Genomic DNA, 12,950 nt, shown 5'->3' with positions numbered 1-12,950 from the left:
CTACTAAAAGTCTAATGAATACAACTGAAAGTGCAAAAATAAAAATGGGGTGTTACACAATTATATACCATCACACACGCCGTTGTTAATGTGTTTATTGAAAAACAAAACCCTGCATGATTTAACTGAATGACATGACACAGAACAGATTCCCATGTTAGCACTACTTTACTGGTACTAACCAATCACTACCCTCAGACACAATGGAAAAACAGAGTGGAAAAAGTAAAAACATTTTTTTTAAAACGTTTTCTGTCCAATTCAACACTAAGAGCTCTAAATTCTAGATGTATGGATGGTAATAATCCCCAGGTTATGTCAATCCTATCATAACATTATGCAAAATCTCTAGCCTAGTTCATGTAGTTGGAAGATTTTGGCTTTAAAATAACATTTCAGTTAAAAACATGATTGTGAGACATAAAAATGCAGGGGTGTATCAAAGTACAACAGAGGATTTTAATTGACACAAAAATGCCAACAAAACAAAAAAAGAATGAAAACATTTGAGATCATGACTGATATTTTCTTGCACATAATTACAGAAAAATGGAATGATCAGTCTTAAAAATCACTGATAAAACTGAGCCTCAAAACCAGACAGAGGTTCATGATGATGGACTTAACATTGAAGCAATGTCGTTTATTTCATTATTCAATACTTGTAATTCATACAGATATTTAGAAACCACAACTGCAGTCATGTACCCAGCCCAGAGGAAAAAAAAAGGTCACCTGGTTACACAGAAAGAAAATACTCAACTGAGGCTTCACAATTTTAAATAGGTAGCCCCGTTTCCATTTTGTGACACAGGCCTCAGCTGGCTGCTTAATATAATTTACTCTTTTAAGCAACATGGCCTAAATGGTAGAACCTGCTGCTAAAATGAGAGAGGACATGATTCACAGGTGTCGTTTTAATGTGTTGCTTCTGATCTTTTAGCAGAAATCTTATGGCTGGCAGAGAACTTGAGGCTAAATCTGCAAGAGCAACGACTTCATACCATTTAAAATGACATGATCTTTTGGCTTTTCATTACAGCCCGGACATAACTTATGATTCAATTTTTGATTCCTGCGTAGAATTTTTATCATTCGTATAAACTCATACAATTTACTGTGTCTGAACTACATGTGCTTTTTTTTTGGCTAATTTCATTATCATTTATTCCGATCATGTAAGAGGTGGAGGCGTGTATAAAAGCTGAGTAACATGAGTAAAGGTACGATCACATTACACTTCCATCCTGCAACCATTCACTCCGTCTTTCTTCGACTTCAATTAAAGCCGAATATCTGGCAAACTCAAGCGATGCTTTCCTGTCGAGATGCAATCTGCAGCTGGCCTTGGGAGATTTGCAGTTCAGACGCTTTGATCAAATTTCACTGTGCGGATTTGACCTCGCTTTAGAGTGCATCATCATTATGTTACTATTACTACAGTATCAGACCGCTAATTCCAGACTAATGCGATCGTACCTTAAGCCGACACTATCGAGAATTACACCAAAACGTGGAACAAATGGAACCAAAGAAGCAAAAAAGGGAACAGGCACCTAAAAGGCACAGGAAATGAGGAGCAGCGAGTGTTGCTCAGTAGGTCTCTGGTCTAACGAAGCCAAACTCTGTGGATCCCTGTGCAGGAGTGTTCATGGTGGACTCTGGTTGGCTGCGGCTGTCGGGCGCCATGTCGGCTTCTGGCTTGATGAAGATGTCGTCCCAGTTCAACATCCTGGTTTGAGTGGAAGAGTGGACGGCTTCTCCAACGCTGCTTATGTGGTGCACGCTGCCGTCCTCGGATATGACGGGGACCCCTTGCCCGTCGGTGAGCCACGAGTACGACTTCATCTGCACGGTCTTACACGGCAGCAGGCGGTACAAGTTGTTGTCGCCGTCGTCTTTCTCCTTCCGCCCGCTGGGATCCTGATTGTGGACTTGCTTGCAGTGACCAGAGAGCAACTGGTAGTTTATGAACATTTCATTGCACAACAAGCACTGGTACCTCCGCTCTCCTGTGTGGTGGATTTCATGTTTAGTTCTGTACTCGGCCAGGGCAAACACCTTGTTACAGTAGCGACACGGATACTTCTTCTCCCACGAGTGGGTGTTGAAGTGGCGGCGGAGGCTCGGCAGACACACGTAGGGCCGCTTACAGACGATGCACACGTAGAAAGTCTTCCCGTCCATGATGAGCTCGTAGTGATCCTCCAGCTCCGTTTTGGTCTTCTTCTTGTTTGGTCCGGCCTTGGGTGATGCGGGTGTTTTATCTAAAGGCTTTAAGGGTGTTGCCATTAATGATCTCTTCCCATTACTGGCTTTAGAGCCTCCTTCCCCCGGATCTTCCTTCACTGGGACAATGTCATAAGTATTTTCTCCAATATTGGCATACACTTTGCAGCCTGATGAAATAGAATCGATTTCTGTGGCGGTATTGAGTGTCACTGTCTTTTTTGCCGCTACAGCAGGTTTAGGAATGTTGCTTTGAATTGCTGAGCTTTGAGACACGTCGAGGAGCCGTAGTTTGAAATCCCCTTGCCGAGACGAAGCGGAGACCTGCTTCTTGTGGACTCCCATGATATCACTGTTCTCAGACGGCTGAGAGGCACTCGACGGCTCAGGGGGGAAACTGCTCGATGGGGCTGGTGTTGTGAGAGCACTTCCTGAAGAAACTCTGGCAGGGGAAGACGAGTTGTTGGAGCTGCTGTCCGGGCTGCACAGAGGGCTGCTGTCCAGCAAACTGGGGTTAGGACAGCTGCTGCTGGGGGGCTTTACAGCAGGTGTTGTCGATGGGGGTGTGGCTTTTTCTTCTTGTTTTTCAACTGCATTATTTGACTCTACCTTTTGGTTTGATTTCACGTCTCCTGAACGAACTTTATCTAAATCAATAACCTCACCAGAGCTGACTTTCCGATCGGTCGCCTTCGGTACAGCATCTGTATGTGAGACAAACATTACATCACTGTCTGAGTCATCATCGGTACCTGCAGGTTTGTTTGTCTGATTGAATTCCTCCGCGGATATTGAGAATGACTCCGTGATGATTGGCATCATCTCTGTGGCTGTGTCACTTTTGCTTTCTGTGTCCTTCGACAAACCAGGCAGACCTTTAACTTCAGATAAAGGTGCAGCCAAATTTGCAATGAACTTGACCCCCAGTATCTGTCCGGCACTGATAAGCTCCTCGAGCATATCGGAACGAACACGGACAATCTTAGAACTGTAAATATAGTTGAGGATCTCCTCAAACACTTGTGGTCTGATGAAGTTCAACTCGATCACTTGTCCAGCGACACTGAAGAGCTGGTGGAAGTACGTGCTCGAGGCTGACAGGATTGTTTTGTGAGCTCTGAATTTCTTGTCCTGTATAATAATGGTGACATCACAGAACAATCCATGACATCGCTGCTCGTTCATGGACTTCAGCACGCCTGCTGAATACTGTGTGTCTGTTGCAGATATCAGCTTTAGACTTGGCATGTCTACAGAGAGAGAGAGAGAAAACTATTTAGAATTCAACTTTTGAAGGCACAACAAAAGTCTGCCAATAACATTATGGCAACAAACAAAACTAAATATATTGTTTCAGTTTCAAAATGCAAGCGTGCAACGGTCGTATTGCAAGAGGTGCAAATGAATTTAAACAAGTCATGCTACAATTGTTTCCTTTTTGCTGCTTGTTCCAAATGAAAATAGACAATGTTGTCATTTTGCATGATTAATCTAGAAGAGAAGTCTGTCATAAAATAACTTTCTCCAACTGCGTTGTTATTTAATTTATATATAGAGTTTATTGACATTCAAGCTGTGCACTGTAGAATGAGCAAGGATCATAAAGGAAAGACTAAAAATGAAGACTTGGTTGTAAAAACAAACACATCAATTGTATGTAATAATTTGTGCAATTATATAAATCAGCATTAAATATTATCAAAAATCTCACAATCGCCAAGTGCAATGTCTAGAGTAAATGTGTTAGCATGTATTATTATAAATTACATATTGTGCCGTTATGTAGATGCACTGGCCTACAAATCATGTTCTTCACACTTAAAAGAACATGGTTTCACAGCAAAAGTCACATTATTATTTATTTCTGATTCAGTGGGAAAAGAAACACCAAACTCCCATATAATAATCTTAATTCTTGTCAAATGATCAATTTGACACCCTATACAATACGACTATTGTACAAGCACAACCCTGCTTTGGCTTTTTTTTTTTTAATTGAACTTGAAAAAAAATCCCACTTTGCTCATTGTACAGCTGCAATCTGTAATAATTGATGCTTTTATCCTCTTTAGTTGAAAGCTGCTCTTGTTTTAGTAGATTCATTTGATTTTAAAATATAAATGCTGCAATTAATATTTCTAGTTTTTTGCCAACACTCCTCTTGGATCTTTTATTTTTATTCTTATCTTAACTGCTTTTTGTGTACCTACATAATTTTTTTAACAGACAATATAAATGTGGTCGTTAGTGTACTGACATTGTACATAAAGGCTGAATGAATGAATGGTGTATTTTAATCCTTATTTTCTATCGAAATACACTATCCATCATTCATTCAGGAATTACTCATTCTTTTCCAACTGAGCCATTTAATTGCTCTCGATACAGTCTTCTCACATTTTCATATTGCAATGCATATATATCGTTAAAAAGCAACATATGTCAATGTCAGTGTTTGGGAAACAAAAATAACGTTAGCTAAACACTTGTTTCCCAAAGTTGCAGTTACTATCACATATTTTACCTCATGACATTACACGGGTAAATAACTACGTTAACCGAACTTTAACGAGATAAACCTATTATTATGCCTTCTTAAGTGTTTAAGGAAATATTCAACGGCTGCTGTTAGCAAGCTAACAAAGGCTAGCTTGGCTGTGTTTCCTGGTTAATGAGAGCGGGTAGCGCGGCCTACTGATTAGCATCTCGTTAGCATGCTAGCTTCAAACACAAGACCGCAGTGAATACACCCCACCATGAAAGCTTGTACTCTTTAACAGTAACATATGAAACTGAGATTTACCTGCAACTGCGATGATTCTACCAAGACTAAGCAGGTTCGGTATTAAAAAGTACGTTAAATAACTTAACTGGCTACAAACAATGGCTAACAACAGACCAGCTCCGCTGCCAGCGGCGCTTCAGCCTCTCCGTTCAGCAGCCGCAAGGAGTCGCCGTTGTGTAAAATTATTCAAAACACAAACTGTGCTGCATTACAAGACGTGTTACAAAGAACACGTCAACTTCATGCCATCATAAAGTTTCAGAGAAACAGTGTTTGGAGAAAATTTGAGCTGAAAACTACTTACTTTTTGCGTTTAGTGTCGAGAAAACCAGCGGTTCATCAACAGCGAACAAACTATCAGCAACTGTTTGGGTTCAGCTCTTTTACTTAGTTTCTACTCCGACGAAAAATCCTGTTGAAGTGCGCTCCAAGCTCCTCGGACACTTTCCACCTCTTCTTCTCTCTGCTGGACATACTATATTTCTCGGAGCGTTTCTCATTGTGATGCCGCTTCAGGTTGAATTCATTAAAGTAAACTTTCTGCCTGCAGATCACGCAGGTGGCTGTAGGGTTTAATGGTATAAAAAGAACTCAGCTGCCACTTCATCCTCCGTCGGTTTGTTCACGGGGTCTGGTTTTAATGAAAAAAGACATGTTGGTTTGCTAAAATGCTCTGCAGCTTTATTGCTAAAAACACAAATCCACTTTTTTGCGCTGATGCACTTCTTCTTCTGGTGTCGTTTTCAGTAGAATAGACGCAATAGAGGCTCTTTGCTGCCCTCTGCAGGTAATTTGTAGAACTCCATAGACTCCGTTGAGATTCGATTTCAGTGACCACATTGTGCCTCCTGTACATTCATGTATTCGACAGGTGTTTCAGTGTTAGCTCTTTTGAAAAATCTGTCTTTGTGCCTTATTTCCATTGTATTTTTGCCATAACTTTACAGTCTTTTGCTATATTCAGCTCTTTTGGCCAATAATTCCCTACAGTAGACAGTTTCAACCATAGGTTTCAACAGACTTTTTTAAATGTTTTATCAGCTTCCTTTTCCCCCAGTACACTGACACAAGGTCAATATGTACATGACATGCATGCATGAAATAAAATGCACTATAGTTTTGCAATTTCTGTACTCATTATTATCATGTCTTGTTATTAGTGCACAGCCTTATGGAACAGTCACGATGATCTCACTGCCCATACAGTAATTACAAATAAACATCTTAAATCTTGAATTTCCTCCTGCGTGTACATGGACCCATAAAACCCCTAGTGTTCTGTGTAGTGGTTGCACATCTAATGCAGAGAGTATTTCTATTATTAGGTCTGATTTGGCCCCACTTTTCTCCCATTTAGTGCCATTAGTGCTGCAATCTGACCAGATAATTATCTTTCCTGCTGCAACTTGCTCCACCCACCCAAGTTCCCAGAGGATTAGCATAAGCTCAGTAGTGAAGAGTGACATGAATCTGTTCATGTCACTTCAGACAGAACTCAGGAGATATGTTGCTGCATCATCTCAGATTTTGTTCAGGGTTTACATGTTTGTTATTTGGAATCAAAAGCTAAGGTCTGTGAAATAATTTTCAGAATTCTATTCATATGCTTTTACACCTTGAATTTTTCTTTCCGATGGGGAGCACTTTCTAGGGTTCTGTATCTCCAGAAATATAACTCCCACAGCCATGAAATTTGGTGAGGGCACAGACAAAATCATGGTTGCAGTTTGTGCTTTTGGCATTAAGGAAATATTCACTATAAAATGAAGTGATGAACAAGTAATTCTCATTGGTCCATACATCCCATGCAATAGCTGTGTATTTGTCTTGCAAGTATATGTGTAGCGTCCAACCCTTAAATGTCTTCACAGTCATATTCTATTCACAGAAAGTGACAAGCACTCAAACAATGTTAAAGTCTGCAAAAATGTATGTTTAATTTAACAGCATAGCATAAATTAGATGTAAAATCCCCTCGAGGACTTTAGAAGGTACTCTGCAGTTCACCTTTATTGCAGAATTTTACCCATTCCAATTAAGGAATTTAAAAAAGTCTAAATTGGACAAAGTTCAGTTAATATTATTAAATTAATTAAATACTAGCAAATTATTGTTGCAAAAATATTATTTTATATGATATTGTGTTGTAAAAATACCAAAACTGTACATGTTCCTATTTGAAGAGGATGAATAGTAAATCAGTTCATATCAACTCAATACCAAAAAAATTACATTTATATCTTTTTAAATTGAACAATTCACATTTCTTTCTATGTTTTTGCTCTCAAACATATTTGTTTTGATAAAGTTCTGAAATAGCTACTGATAATCAAAAATGTATACAAAATAGTGTATAGACATAAGAGCAAATGGAAATAAAAAAAAACAATAAAATAAAGGACAGGGGGGAAACAAAAAGCAACGTTTATACCATTATAACAAACGAGAAAACGGTATTTCCTTATTGCCTTAATTACAGTAAAGTTAAATAAATACATTCATACATTTTGAATGTAATTAAATGATCGGTAGCAGCCACAGACTGAATAAACTCTAGAGACTAAGTAATACTTTAACAGTTTTTTCTAACGTATTTTTCAGACTGATCTACTGGATATAATAGTACGAACGGAACTATTTGTTTCATGGTTAAAGTGAAGACCGGTTCCTGTTTGGGGACGGACCTATCCTGTTATTGGACATTTTGGTTGCGTTCATCATAAAAAGCAGAAACGTGCGGCGACATCTTGTGAACTCCCTCTAAATAGTTATTGTATTTTATTTACTACTTTGTTCTGTAGCCTCACGGTGAGTTTTCAGCGGTCAGAGGAGATGCCTCTATCCGACCGGTCGAGCTCTGACGGCGGCCAGGACCCTCGGAGCCCTCGGGCCCGGAGACCTCGGACTCGCTCCCGGAGCCGCAACCGCAGCGACAGCCGCGATCGGAGCTTGTCTCCGGACAGCTTTGGACCCAAATTACCGAAACCACGTAACCGAGAGAGGGAGCGGGAAGAGCGGGAACGTCGATTCAAAGAGGCGAAAAACATCCGACGTTTCCGCATAGGAAGCCCCCGTCGTAGCAGGTCCAGGTCTCGATCCCGGTCAAGAGAGCGCCACAACAACAGCAGCAGCAACAATCACAATCACAACCACAACCACAACCACTGGTCTGAGCAGCGGGACGCTCCTGGAAAACACGGCAGCTTCAAAGATGATTATTATTACGAGCAGCAGAGAGACGACGCTCAGAGACAGAGACAGGAAGCTTTTATTGCCAGGTATGAGAAGTACAACAACAAGCCTAAATTCAGACTCCAAAACCGTCCTGCTGTTCCCAAAATGCAACTCTGTCCTCTGATAGATGTTCAAAGTCTGGAAAATATGTACAAATCTGCAATAATTATAATGATAATAATAATAATAATAATAATAATGATAATTTATTTATGTAGCACCCTTAAGAACAGCTTTCACAAAGTGGTTTGACAGTCAAACCAGAGCAGTCAACTAAAATAAATAGTAAAAATGATAGCAAGTTAAATGAATAATTATCTAGATTAATACACATATCAAAGAAAGGAAAAGTTTAAAAATTAAAGAATAAGATTGAAGGTTAAAGGTTAGAAAATAAAAAAAATTAAAGATGGCGTCAAACCAAAGAACTACTCAGCAAAAATAAAATAAAGCAAGAGAGAACATATGAAATAAACAGGACATAATACAGAATAGAACACTAAAACTAATTGCAGTTAAAAGTAAACTTCACATAAAAGAAAGTCTATAAAAGTGGGTTTTCAGAAGTGATTTAAAAGAAGTTACTGACTCTCTTCGGGCAAGTCGAGGGTTCCTGATGGAGAAAACTCGATTACGCTTAGATTAAAGCCTTGACTTTGGAACGACCAGAAGGGATCCACCTGACAAGTCGATTACTTGTCAACTATTGAATCAGTTACCAAATATTTTGATAATCAATTAACTGGGAGGACAGATTTTTCAAGAAAAAAAACTTAAGTTCTGATTCCAGCTTTTTAAATGAGATTATTTTCGTTTTTTTACTCTTCTCTGACAGTAAGGTGAATGTATTTGGTTGTTGACAAAGCATGACATTTGAGGGTGTCATGATGCACTTTAGGAGACCATTTTTAGTCAAAACAACATTCAAATCAATTGAAACCTTCAAGAGACATAAAAATACAGGATTAAAAAAGAGAAAAGTCACTATTAGAGCTATAAGACATACATCTCAAATAAGGACTTTGCTGGTATATAGTTTACCACAGTAATCAAGTAAAGTAATTTTACTTATTGAACACAATAAAAAGCAGCAAATGCTTTCCAAAAATAATGTCTTAAATGCTCAAAATAATTTCTTAATACGTGCAAAGGAAAATAGCTTTATAACAGCTTTAATTGTGAAAATCACTGTAAACCAGATGATATGTGTAGGATTTGTGTGATATATTTGGTCTGTAACGGGATTAAAAATGGACAAATGGTTGTTTTTGACCATCAGACTGAATCATCAGTTTTTCTGTTCCAGGCGTCTGCAGGAGAGGGAAAGGATCGGAGAGCTGGGTTGTCCTGAAGTTTGGGGATATTCACCGAGAGTGAAAGAACCAGAGTAAGTCAAAAACAACTGCATGAAAACGAAATGTTTCTGTGTTTTGTTCACACTATTTTGTATTATAGTTGGAATCCGGAAAAGCTTTAATATCACTGAACATCATTGTGTCTTTTTCCGTCCATCAGCTCTGATGAATTCACACCAGTGGAAGAAGACGAGAAAAACAGCAGCTCAGAGTCAAGTTCAGAAGGTATGCCGTGTTTGAACATGAATAAGTGAAATTGTTGCACTCTGTGTTGTTTGAGTTCACAAGAAGTCCTGTCTGTGATTAACAGAAGAAAAGAAGAAGAAAAAGAAGAAGAAGAAGTCCAAGAAACGAAAAAACAAGAAGCACTCAGAGGACAGTGAGCTGGAATCAGATTCAGACGGTGAGACAGTCAGGGTTAATCACAGAAAGCACAACAAAGTCCGTCATTCATAACTTTCATCAGCTGAACTGTTGTGTTTTTATCTTTCAGAAGAAGAAATAAAGAAGAAAAAAAAGAAAAAGAAGAGCAAAAAGTAGGTTCTCATGCATCATATTCAGCATGTGTCAGCTTTGTTTGCGCAGAAAGAGACGGTTTGATTCAGCAAACTTTACGTCTCCTAACAGGTCCAAGAAGTCCAAGAAGAAGAAGGCGAAGAAGAGCCGGAAGGAGTCCAGCAACTCCAGCAGCGAAGAGTCCGAGGAGGAAGAGGAGGAGGATCCCAGTTCGGTGATGTGGGTGGAGAAAACCTGCATGGACGAGAACATGGTGGGACCAGAGGCTCCGCTCACACACATGTCCCAGGACGACCGACCTCTGGAGTGAGTGGCTTCATCCTTCTCTTTTCTTCTTACACTTCAATCACAGACCTGCCGCTAGAATTTTACCAACAAAAAAAAAAAAGACAAATGAAAGATGGCTAACTTTAATTCAATTCCATTAATCTTCACTGTTTCTGTTTTCAGACGAGTGAACGACAAAAAAGATGGAAAAAAGTGTTTATAAAGACAACAACCGTGTTTTGTGACATTTAATTCTAAATTCCATGTTTGTGCTGTTTGATCACATCTGTATATGAATGAGAATCAGAGCGCCTTTATTGTCATTATAAGCTCAACATACAGCCAGATCAGCAGTGCTGCTCTGCTTAGTGCACAGAAAATACAAATATTAGGACACAAAACACCAGGACGTTTAGTAATCAGACAATAAAATAAATATGAAAAAACAGTAAATACAAAAGTGACTGCAGAGATTAGGGCACATATTGACAAACAAAATAAGGGAGTTCAGGATAAAATGAAAATTATTAAACAATTTTAACAACTGATTAATTATTTCAGTCTTTTTTTAGGGAAAATCATTTGACCCAGCTCCTCAAATCTGACAAAACATGACATAAAAATACATAAAAATGAATTTACTTAGCGATATTTGACTGATTTTATGAATCAGACACTCACTGATAATGAAAATGGTAGATTTTGACTTTTCAACATTGTAGGACTGTACAGTTTCATTTCCACTTTTTATTTTTTTCATATGTGACTTTTTCATGAAACTGCATGTTTATTAAGAACGTTTTTGCCTCTGAACAGTTTTGGTCACGCGCTGTTGCCGGGTGAAGGTGCTGCGATGGCCGAGTACGTGAAAGCCGGCAAACGTATCCCGAGAAGAGGAGAGATCGGACTCACCAGCGAGGAGATCGCAAACTTTGAGAAGTCCGGCTACGTCATGAGCGGCAGCAGGTACGAGATGTTTGAGATCAGACTGTAAATTCTCAGTTTAGATGCGACCCGGTTTATGTGGCAGCAGTATTTTACATGTCAGTGTGATGCAGCGAGTAGGATTCCTTCCATTAAAACATTTATATCGATACTGACAAACTAATTTTCCATTTCAAATCACAGTTATGTGAAAAATGAACAGTGAAAAATGAACAGCTAGATGATAGTTTTGCACTTTACACTATATGAAAGACCAGTTTTACCCCACCTGCTAAAGTTGGTGGAAAAAGACCAAACACTGATGACTTAAAACTGTGTTATGCCACCAAAACAAATAGAAGAACATAATATTCATGTATTTTATGTTGGGTTGTGAATGATGCAGTGGTTTAAACGTTGTTTTGTGAAGTAGTTACTATGATAGTGGACAGCATTGTTAAAGTTCAGATGTAATTTTAATGGGTATCGAGGTATTTAGGGATATTAAATTGTCGATTGATTCTTTAGTCCTTTGAGCAAATTAGAACTTATATTTTTCTTCAAGATTCTTATATTTCTCCAAATTCTGCACTCTTTCAGCGTCCTCTGCTTATGATTCTTTGAACTCATTTAGTTCTAGTGACTGAATCAAGATTAACAAAGATTGTTCTTAAAAGTACTTTAATTGGACTTATTTTACACGTTCGTCTCCAGAAATATTCCTCAGCGGCTCAGACCTGGTATACATGTAAAATACATAAAGATTCCTTTCTCCAGGAGAACGGTTCCAGCTGTGATCCAACAGGTCATCGTTACACAACTGATGTTGCTTTAGCTGCTGATACAGACATCAAACAATTCTTTTATTTCTTGTTAAAACATGTATTTTTCCGTTTTGGTCTCAGCTCTTCTCTCACTGGAGTAACTAACCCACTATCAGAAGCAGAAGTCAGATGAATTCTTGAAGCTGTGGAAGCCTACTTTTCTGTTTTGTGTGATCGTTTCTTGCATAAAGCAGACCCTGGGGGGAATGTGGCGCTATTCTTTCTGTAACACTGACACATTGTCAAATGTCACCCTGCAGACATCGCCGTATGGAGGCTGTGCGTCTGAGAAAGGAAAACCAGATCTACAGCGCGGATGAAAAGAGAGCTCTGGCATCCTTCAACCAGGAGGAGAGGAGGAAGAGAGAGAGCAAGATCCTGTCCAGCTTCAGGGAGATGGTCTACCGGAAAACCAAAGGCAAGGAGGAGAAGTGAATGTCAGGTTTCCAGAGTTTTCTCTCTGCTTTGTTCCTCATCCAGCGATCTGATGTGTAAAGTCCGAACTGTTGGAATATACCAACGTTCAGTTACAGTGGAGTGTACAGTATGGGGGGATTTTAATTGTAAAGAAATGTGTTTGAAAGGAGTTACATTGTATTATGTTCAGTTTTATTTGCTCTTGTAAATTTCTTCGAATACTCCTGAGCAGAACAGTAAATAAACTTTACCTATCGATCACCTTTTATCTTTTTCTTGCTTTTCTCAGTTCAAGTTTCAAATAGGAGCATCAGTTCCCAAACTATGTCTGGCTTTTTTTTGACAAATTTTGTTTATTTTTGACCTAAAAAACTGAATATCACTCTGTGTAGCGTAAAT

The 12,950-nt window shown here is 38.9% G+C and overlaps 2 protein-coding genes across 3 annotated transcripts; one reads left to right on the top strand and one right to left on the bottom strand.

Annotated features, from left to right (window-relative positions):
- Positions 1-80: 80 nt before the first annotated feature.
- zbtb33 (zinc finger and BTB domain containing 33) lies at positions 81-5,744 on the bottom strand. Of its 2 annotated transcripts, none has more exons than XM_022214370.2 (2): positions 5,319-5,744; positions 81-3,479 (listed from the first exon to the last, which is right to left on the bottom strand). In XM_022214370.2, the coding sequence occupies exon 2, from the start codon at positions 3,475-3,477 to the stop codon at positions 1,594-1,596; it is 1,884 nt and encodes a 627-aa protein (XP_022070062.1). In that variant the 5' UTR covers positions 3,478-3,479; positions 5,319-5,744; the 3' UTR covers positions 81-1,593. The 2 variants fall into 2 exon arrangements, with proteins under 2 accessions (XP_022070062.1, XP_022070054.1); XM_022214362.2 differs by lacking the exon at positions 5,319-5,744 and adding an exon at positions 5,033-5,190.
- Positions 5,745-7,683: 1,939 nt separating this feature from the next.
- nkap (NFKB activating protein) lies at positions 7,684-12,812 on the top strand. The gene is made up of 8 exons (XM_022214334.2): positions 7,684-8,292; positions 9,555-9,635; positions 9,764-9,828; positions 9,914-10,006; positions 10,097-10,139; positions 10,231-10,425; positions 11,203-11,352; positions 12,395-12,812. Exons 1-8 carry the CDS (start codon positions 7,847-7,849, stop codon positions 12,567-12,569), a joined length of 1,248 nt encoding a protein of 415 aa, XP_022070026.1. The 5' UTR covers positions 7,684-7,846; the 3' UTR covers positions 12,570-12,812.
- Positions 12,813-12,950: the final 138 nt, after the last annotated feature.

Source organism: Acanthochromis polyacanthus, chromosome 10 (genome assembly GCF_021347895.1).
Source record: "Acanthochromis polyacanthus isolate Apoly-LR-REF ecotype Palm Island chromosome 10, KAUST_Apoly_ChrSc, whole genome shotgun sequence".
In the NCBI taxonomy this organism is placed as follows: Eukaryota; Metazoa; Chordata; class Actinopteri; family Pomacentridae; genus Acanthochromis; species Acanthochromis polyacanthus.
This window is presented reverse-complemented; position numbering and strand designations above follow the sequence as displayed.

Bases quoted from the DNA above. Each gene is read 5' to 3' on its own strand.
- nkap (XM_022214334.2), top strand. From the start codon at position 7,847: ATGCCTCTATCCGACCGGTCGAGCTCTGACGGCGGCCAGGACCCTCGG. The intron at 8,293-9,554 runs GTATGAGAAGTA...TTTCTGTTCCAG, and splicing joins CAGGAAGCTTTTATTGCCAG to GCGTCTGCAGGAGAGGGAAA. The intron at 11,353-12,394 runs GTACGAGATGTT...GTCACCCTGCAG, and splicing joins TACGTCATGAGCGGCAGCAG to ACATCGCCGTATGGAGGCTG.
- zbtb33 (XM_022214370.2), bottom strand. From the start codon at position 3,477: ATGCCAAGTCTAAAGCTGATATCTGCAACAGACACACAGTATTCAGCA.